The sequence below is a fragment of the Alosa sapidissima genome, unplaced genomic scaffold, assembly GCF_018492685.1.
Source record: "Alosa sapidissima isolate fAloSap1 unplaced genomic scaffold, fAloSap1.pri scaffold_501_ctg1, whole genome shotgun sequence".
Lineage (NCBI taxonomy): Eukaryota > Metazoa > Chordata > Actinopteri > Clupeiformes > Clupeidae > Alosa > Alosa sapidissima.
This window is the reverse complement of record NW_024582145.1, coordinates 3425-13438: the sequence shown is the minus strand read 5'-3', so window position 1 is coordinate 13438 and position 10014 is coordinate 3425. Positions and strand designations below refer to the sequence as shown.

Below are 10014 nucleotides of genomic sequence, written 5' to 3'. Positions count from 1 at the left end.
TTTCTGTCATACGTGACGGAAAACAACTAGAGTAGGCTAACCTGCCAATGTCAGGCTATCAAAGCCATAGTTCTCATTACCGGAGAAGTCTTGCAGCACACATTCTCTGCTTCTGTAGGCATTCTGGTACAATTCCAGCAAAATATAGCTAGGTAGGCGTGTTTGCATTTAGATCTATATATATATTGGGCTATGACCAAGTGGTCTTTCAATGATAGTATCATGGAATTCAAACCATAACTATCTAGCTATTCCGATAGCATTAGCAGGCTAGGTCAGTGGCTGAACTGCATTTAGGGTGCTTACCTGTGTTATGAAGTAAAATATCTACTAGGAAGATTGCAAAGACTTTTGACTGTGTAAAGAAATAGGTCTTTATTTTAAAACGTTTCCAACTGTTTATTACTTGAAAGCAAGATGACGATTGTCACAAACGTTTACCTCTTTTAGGAGAAATTTTAAGCTGACAGGCAATTGTTACCATTCTATTAAACCAACGTTCACCGACAAACGATCAGGAAGCGGTTCTTCTTCCTACTCGAATACTAGGATCAAACACATGAAGTTGTATCTCCGAAGACATTTTGTGCAACAGTTTTGACTCGAGTTTTAGCCAGGTTTTAGCACTGTAAAGTTGAATATGGAGCACAGGCAGAATCGGATGAGGACGCACTGGAGGAAGCGTCACAGTACTGTTAGCCAATCAGAGGTGAATTCATTAGCATGTCATTAATATTCATGACTAGAGGCGAAATCCAGTCGTTCCTCCCCGCCCACCTTCCCCACCAAACTAGAACAGCATGAAACAGACGCAGGAGCATTTTTTTCACCAGAACCGGCTCACAGGGCATTCATCAACACTACAGACCACTGCATCATTAATGAAGAAACCATGAGATGAGACCTTTCAGCAAGTGTGTGATTTCCAAAACCAGAACCGACTGCACTTTGGTTAGCTTGCATTTGCTTTGCTGTTGCTTAGAATGTTAGATTCTTGCGATAGATGTCTTCAGACAATAAAAAGTAATTTGGAAGGGAAATTGAAGAGAAGAGTTGCCCCCTGCATTGGCCGTGATTCCCCTTTGAAAATCAGAGGTTCACAGGCTACTGTGGCCTTGGTCAGTGGCGCCGCCAGCCGTAATCCTGTAGCCTATGCACCAGAGGTGGGACCAAGTCACTGTTTGGCAAGTCACAAGTAAGTCCCAAGTCTTAGCACTCAAGTCCAAGTCAAGTCCCAAGTGAATAGAGAGAAGGGCAAGTCGAGTCCAAGTCCAAGTCTCATCAAAGCCAAGTCGAGTCCAAGTCCAAGTCCCAATCTTTTTCAAGTCCTGAACAAGTCATCAGGTACTCTTCACTTAATAATGGCATTATTAGACTATCGATCATAATTTTAACACTTCCATCTAATCCACAGAATTTTTTTTTATAAATACAGATTAAACTACACATACACACTACACATACACACTACACACTACACACTAAAGGTGCACACTACACATACACACTACACAATACACACTACACACTACAGGTGCACACTACACACTACACACACACACTACACATACACACTACAGGTGCACACTACACATACACACTACACACTAAAGGTGCACACTACACATACACACTACACACTACAGGTGCACACTACACACTACACAATACACACTACAGGTGCACACTACACACTACACACACACACACTACACATACACACTACACACTACAGGTGCACACTACACATACACACTACAGTTGCACACTACACACTACAGGTGCACACTACACAATACAGGTGCACACTACACACTACAGGTACACACACACACTGTGCACTACAGGTGCACACTACACATACACACTACACACTACAGGTACACACTACAGGTGCACACTACACATACACACTACAGGTACACACTACAGGTGCACACTACACGTGCACACTACACGTGCACACTACACATACACACTACAGGTGCACACTACACACTACAGGTACACACTACACATACACACTACACACTACACACTACAGGTACACACTACACACTACAGGTACACACCCTACACACTATAGATACACACTACAGGTGCACACTACACACTACAGGTGCACACTACACATACACACTACACATACACACTACAGGTGCACACTACACATACACACTACACATACACACTACAGGTGCACACTACACATACACACTACACACTAAAGGTGCACACTACACATACACACTACACACTACAGGTGCACACTACACACACACACTACACACTACAGGTGCACACTACACACTACACAATACACACTACACACTACAGGTGCACACTACACACTACACACACACACTACACATACACACTACACACTACAGGTGCACACTACACACACACACTACAGTTGCACACTACACAATACAGGTGCACACTACACACTACAGGTACACACTACACACTACACATACACACTACACACTACAGGTACACACTGAGATTAACGGGCTGTCGTTCAACGATACGGGCACCATGCTGGCTGCGGGTGACGACTCGGGCGACGTGAGGATCGTGGAGGTGCAGAACGGGAAAGTTGTCCGCACGCTGCGCAGACACACAAACATCTGCTCATCTGTCGCCTTCCGACCGCAAAGACCGCAAAGCCTGGTGTCTGCTGGACTCGACATGCAGGTAAGGGTGTGTGTGTGTGTGCTTGGGTAATGCCTGTGTTCCATGTACTATGTACGATGTATAGTGAGTCTATGTAAAATGGTCTATAATTGTTGTAGCTTGTATGACATCTTTTTTATGTATGTGTCGCCGATGCTCTCTGGTTGCCCAAAGACTTACTTACACTTACTTACTTGCTTACAACCATCACATCATACAACCATCACATCAGCAGACAAATACATCTCAATGCCCACAACTCCAGAGGAACTGTATTCAACTCGACTCCAAACACGAATGATTAGCATTGGTCAGAAGAATTGGCCTGCGCAGATCAGAGCACGGGTCACTCTGCTCCAGAGTCCTGCACGGGTCCATGCCCACACCTGCCAAGTTCAGCACCAGATCCGACCCGTCACCCGTGTTAATATCAAAACCGTTTTGGTTCTCATCCGCTACCCGCCAGCACAGATGCTCAATAGCACACACAGTAAACATGCTCAATAGCACACACAGTAAACATGCTCAATAGCACACACAGTACACAGATGCTCAATAGCACACACAGTATAAACAGATGCTCAATAGCACACAGTATAAACAGATGCTCAATAGCACACACAGTAAACATGCTCAATAGCACACACAGTACACAGATGCTCAATAGCACACACAGTATAAACAGATGCTCAATAGCACACACAGTAAACAGATGCTCAATAGCACACACAGTAAACAGATGCTCAATAGCACACACAGTAAACAGATGCTCAGTATAGCACACACAGTAAACAGATGCTCAATAGCACACACCGTAAACAGATGCTCAGTAGCACATACAGTAAACATGCTCAATAGCACACAGTAAACAGATGCTCAATAGCACACAGTAAACATGCTCAATAGCACACACAGTAAACATTCTCAATAGCACACACAGTAAACATGCTCAGTAGCACACACAGTAAACGTGCTCAATAGCACACACAGTAAACGTGCTCAGTAGCACACACAGTAAACAGATGCTCTGGGAGAGGGTCAGCTATGATTGGTAGCCTCTTCATCTGTAAGCGCAGGTGTTACCTTTGCCCCTAATGTGCACGTCATGGTGTTAAACTTTACTGCTATTAGATACTCCTAATGTGCACGTCATGGTGTTAAACTTTACTGCTATTAGATACTCCTAATGTGCACGTCATGGTGTTAAACTTTACTGCTATTAGATACTCCTAATGTGCACGTCATGGTGTTAAACTTCACTGCTATTAGATACTCCTAATGTGCACGTCATGGTGTTAAACTTCACTGCTATTAGATACTCCTAATGTGCACGTCATGGTGTTAAACTTTACTGCTATTAGATACTCCTTTACCCCTCGTGCAGGTCATGGTGTTAAACTTTAAGGGCTCAACATGCTTCTACGTCAACTCCACGGCGTAGCTATGCTGCCATTCCTACAGCGTCGTGACCATTTTATGGCAACTAAACGTGTGTGTTGCAGGTGCTGCTGTGGAACCTGCAGAAGACTCGGCCGCTGTGGGCAGTGGACCTGCAGGACTCCCATGAGCAGGCGGAACAGGCGGGTCGTCCCGGTCAGCTGTTCAACCCCCCGCTGGCCCACTGCCCATCCAGTTCAACCCCCCGCAGGCCCATCCGCCTCCTCCTGTGGGGATCTGCTGGCCTGCGCTGCCGAGGACGGCCGTCTGCACCTGCTGCGCGTGGGCACAGGGTCTCATCTGGACCACCAGGGGGCGCTACAGGGCCACAGCCAGGGCGCCTCGCAGGCCCACTTCGTCCACTTCCTGCCGCACCCCTACTGGCTGCTCTCCGCCGGCAACGACGGCCTGGTGGCCCTGTGGGACGTCAGCGCTCACGCGCGCCCCCCGGAGGCCAAGGCCAGCAACAGCAGCCGACCGCCAGCCAGCCGCAGGAAAGCCAGAATCAGGCCGAAGGGCCGACGCCCACCAGCCACAGCCACGCCCCTGGGGGAGGAGCATGCAGGAGGCCCACAGAGTGCAGCCGCGGGGGAGGGTGTGTGTGAGGGGGCCGAGGCGGGTGTGTGTGGGGCAGGCCCAGGGACACAGGAGAGTACCGGACCCGCTCTCAGCTTCACACACACGGACAAAGTGAACTGGGTCTGCCCCGCCCTGCTCCAGGGCACACCCAGCGTGGTGGTGGCCGACCAGAGCGCCGATCTATACGTGTACCCCCTGACCCTCTAGTGCTGCCCCCTACTGGCCGACCAGAGCGCCGATCTATACGTGTACCCCCTGACCCTCTAGTGCTGCCCCCTACTGGCCGACCAGAGGGCCGATCTATACGTGTACCCCCTGACCCTCTAGTGCTGCCCCCTACTGGCCGATCAGAGCGCTGATTTATACGTGTACCCCCTGACCGCGCTCTAGAGTGTGTGTTTATTAGTGAAAGGTAATAAACTGTGGGCTGCAACATTCACAAAGTATTTCTAACAGAAAGAGAGGTGATGAGTCTGTGTGTGTGTGTGTTTGTCTGTGTGTGTGTGTGTTTGTATGTATGTGTGTGTGTGATGGTGATGATGATGATGATGGTGATGACCTGATATGTGTGTGTGTGTGTGATGGTGATGATGATGGTGGTGATGACCTGACGTGTGTGTGTGTGTGTGTGTGTGTGTGTGATGGCGGCAGCGGTGATGATGGTGGTGATGTCCTGATGTGTGTGTGTGTGTGTGATGATGATGATGATGATGATGATGATGTGTGCCCCTGATGGAGCTCACTGCACCTGAAGTGTGTGCAGCACGAGACTCACCTGCAGCACGAGACTCACCTGCAGCAGAACTACTGGGTCCTGGTCAGTGAATCCTGATTGGCTGGGATCTTAGATCAGTGAGCCCTGATTGGCTGGGATCTTAGATCAGTGAGCCCTGATTGGTTGGGATCTTAGTTTGGGGCAACATATCAACCCATTCAATCTTATCTGACATCACTGGCTTTGAATAAAAACAAAAACTGTGCCTCTGGCAGAAAGCCTTGTGTGTGTTATATTCTTTATGAAAGACTTGTGTGTGTGTTTGTTATATACTTTAGGAAAGTCTTGTGTGTGTGTGTGTGTGTGTTATATTTTTAAGAAAGCCTTGTGTGTGTGTGTGTGTGTTATATTTTTAGGAAAGCCTTGTGTGTGTGTGTGTGTTATATTTTTAGGAAAGCCTTGTGTTTGTGTGTGTTATATTTTTTATGATAGCCGTGTGTGTGTAGTTTTTATGTGTCTTGTGTATTTCAGTAGGTTCTTTGTTCCAGTGATGCTAATTTTGAACAGGTGTAGTATCTCACTGATAAATGATTATAAACAGGTGTAGTATCACTGATAAATGATTATAAACAGGTGTAGTTGTGTGTCACTGATAAATGATTACAAAACAGGTGTAGTGTTAGAGTGTATGTTTACTGTGTATCCATTCCATGACGAGAATATGTTCTAACTAACACACTGTAGGAGTGAGTTGAAAACGTACTCAAGTAGAAGGTTGGTCAAACAGATCTTTGCCACCATTTACTGGATTCACTCCCCCTACGCTACCCTATGCTCCGGAACAGCTGCTGTGTTCCACCACGGTACAGGTGCTGCTGTTAATTTGCATATATAAACATAAAATCTCAAAAACTTGTAATACATTTTTTCTTTGGTATGATGTCATTAATCAACTGGAGAAGTTTCATAGTGATATAAATTATTCCCCCCCCCTATTAGAGTGTTGAGCACAACTTTGGCCTTTAATCTAAAAAAATAATTTAAAAAAAATATGTTCCACTCCATCCTCGGCGGAAGACTTTTAGTATATGATTCAGGAGGGTATTAGGACCAATAAAAACTATAAGGCATTTCTGTTGCAATTTTCTTTTTGGGCTAGATTGACTGGCCTAATAGGCCTATTCTAACTTTCGCACTGCACCATGGACTTCTCTTCGTCATTCACACACACAGAACTCAAACACGCTGAATTAAATGCCCATGGCTGCACATGTCATTTTACATTAAGTCGTCCACTCTCAAGTGAAGGGAATACTGCCCTACAAAGGCAAAAGACCTTAACTCGCCAGAGTGTGAAACTGAGAAAAATGACTTTAAAGTTTTTTTGTTGTCCAGCCAATTGCATGATAGGTAGGACACTGAAAATTTGCCAAGTAATTGTCATAATGAATACATGTATCTACATGGAAAAAAAATCAGCTCAAACTTGACCTTTGACCCTTATTTGGAAGTTACTGTATTCTGCCTTTGCATTATCTGCAAAACAATAATGGTCATACAAAGGCAAAATACCTTAACTTCTAATTTATTGACCATTTGGACTTTTATCACTCTATAGAAACATTTATATGATAACAATGATAGCCTTAAGATAACATTTAGTGAGTTTTGTCTAGTAAGGCTTAATATTAGGCTCCATCAACAGAATATTACAAAATACAAAATAATGAGAAGGCTACACTGGAACATTTTAAAACTTTATCGTTGTACTTAATTTAAGTAAAATAACACTTTAAGAGCCAGAAAACCAAAAAACAGCCACAACATGATCCAAGCCAATGCCATTGGAAACGTATGCAATTACAGGAATTTTGCTACTCATGGACACATAATAATTTACTGTCTGTGTCATGCGGGCGGCGGAGGAGTCACACATTGATTGGATTTCTTTCTTGACAAATTAAAGGGACATCGACTTAAGGACATGCTGTGTAGTTTTGTTCGTATGGGAGTCAAATATTTTGCAACCAACACTATCTAGCTTTAGCTAATAGCTTACTCATAGCGACACTTAAAATTGAATGACAACATCCGAACAACGTTGCACTTTGATAGATTTTAGGCTAGCTAGCCTGCACATAATTATATTGCGAATGGGCTTGCTGAAAACTTGTGATGGATTTAAACAATGGATTTGTCTTCTCAGTGGATGTTGTTTTCCATGGATTTTTTTAAAGGTAAGCTGCGATCTAAGTTCTATCTGCTGGGTTAGTTTGTGTGCGACATGTTCTCCTCGCCGGGGAGGGACGGGGAGGTGTATCGTGAGGCGTCCCCAACCCACTCGCTTTGTTTTCTGCCAGTGAGTGGACTTGCAGATTGGCAGGCAGCTAGCCACCCTGTATGGCACGAGAAAACGTGTAGTAGGCTACTAGTTAATAGTATCCAGGCTTTGAGACATTTATGGTGTCTTACAGTTGCCTGGCACAACATCTATCATGTAGGCTATTTGTGGATCAGGAACAGTTAACTAGCTAACTAGGCTACGTCCTAGCTGAATTTCACAAAATCTGAAGTAGTTAATGCTAGATAGTAAAACAACCACTGCAACATTTTCTTTTCACTTTATTGAAGTGTGGCTGAAGTGCTTCAATTAGGCCTACATACAATACATAGGCATAAGACACTCTGCCTTTGTTTTACCCACCACCAATGTTAATATGGTTTGCTGCGCTGAAATTACGGTGCACTGTAACTTAATTCCAGCGTTCTATAGAGCCGCGAAACAAAGCTAAAGAACCACAACTGATGTTACGGGCTATGCCTTGGCTTACCCTCTGCTTTTTGAAGTTACGGCAAAATCAGCATCTTATTTTGATAAGAAAACAACAAAATTGACTCAAGATATTTGTCCACATGATAAAATTGATGCCCATTGTTCCAAAAATGACAAAAACTCATTTTTGATAAAATTGAAGTTACGGCCTTTTGCCTTTGCACGGCAGAATAGGCCTACATTTCTTGCACATCAGACTGCCAGTAAGGCTCGCAGCGAAGGACGTTGCTGAGCACGCCCACATACCGTTTATCTAATGTGGCGCAGGCGCAACACAGCACCGAACACTTGGTAGACGCGGTCCCGTTCCCCAACGCCGCACTCTCTACAGGTGAGACACTCTACACGTTTAACTTCAGGCTCTACCGCGGTGCGACGCCAGCCTCATAGATATTGGAGCCTATCAGGTAAAGCAAGCCTCTACTTCAGACTCACTGACGAACACGTGGTAGACGCGGTCCCGTTCCCCAACGCCGCACTCTCTACAGGTGAGACACTCTACACGTTTAACTTCAGGCTCTACCGCGGTGCGACGCCAGCCTCATAGATATTGGAGCCTATCAGGTAAAGCAAGCCTCTACTTCAGACTCACTGACGAACACGTGGTAGACGCGGTCCCGTTCCCCAACGCCGCACTCTCTACAGGTGAGACACTCTACACGTTTAACTTCAGGCTCTACCGCGGTGCGACGCCAGCCTCATAGATATTGGAGCCTATCAGGTAAAGCAAGCCTCTACTTCAGACTCACTCGGGAAAAAGTTTGATAAAACAATTCACATTGTGGATTTCATAATTGTGATATGTAGATGGAATAGACGCATTAACATTCATTTATCTGGACCACAAACGAGCGCTTTCCTTTATAATTTACATTAAATCCGTCCAAATGTTTGGGAAAGTTGTTGCGTTGTGTTCAGCCGCGCAAGAGGGGCGATGTGGAGGCGTTTACCTGCATGCTGGTTAACTCGGTGTCCTCAGACTGCGCAGTAAAGTTTGCCCTTCGTAGGCCTCCGAAAACCTCGCGGACATGTTGAGATGGGGTGGGGGCCAGGAGATTCAAATGGAGAAGTTTATGTTTGCGAGCTTTAACAATTTAAAACCCAACGGTTTATCCATTGTGGCTACTTTCATCTCTGCAGACTCTTTAAAAAGTAAGCTACTACCAGTCAGCCATTCAAGTCCTTTGTGTATCTTTATGTTACAATCCTGGTCCTTTTTGGGACAAAAGTATTGATCATAGGCCAAGTCATCCCACGCAGCTATTGATATCTGACGACACGCTGACAGGGATCCGATTGGCACGATTGCATTCATTCCTTAAATGTGAACAAACATTACACTACCAGCACACACACGTTTATTACATTAAGCACATTGGAGGCTCCACTTAGATAGATAGACAGATAGATAGATACTTTATTGATCCCCAAGGGAAAATTCAACTTATTTACCATGATCCCTAGCCTGGCGAGCCAGACCCACATTAAAATGTAGGGTCTGGGCACTCACCGTTCGCAGTGCTCAGTCCGAGGGGCGGAATAATCAGATGTCTTTCAAATTCCCTCCAAGCAATAGGACGCAATAGGATATTTGTTTTCAAGTAGCAGGGAATTCAAGCCAAACTGTTGAAGCTCTGCCACCAATCATTATGTTAAGCCCACCAAACGACTCTATACACAATTTCAATGCCCTGATTAAGTTTCGATTTCTGGAGCTCACAAGCCAACGGAGAGTTGCTAGACTAGCCCTGGCAGCAAATGTAATTGTAGC

At 45.1% G+C, this 10014-nt stretch overlaps 1 protein-coding gene across 1 annotated transcript; it reads left to right on the top strand.

Annotated features, from left to right (window-relative positions):
* Positions 1 to 2496: 2496 nt before the first annotated feature.
* Positions 2497 to 5315, top strand: LOC121700855 (WD repeat-containing protein 53-like; the record flags this gene model as incomplete). The annotated part of the gene is made up of 3 exons (XM_042084072.1): positions 2497 to 2700; positions 4182 to 4298; positions 4330 to 5315. Coding segments are annotated over 3 exons (894 nt in total), but the record flags the coding sequence as incomplete, so codon positions are not given.
* Positions 5316 to 10014: the final 4699 nt, after the last annotated feature.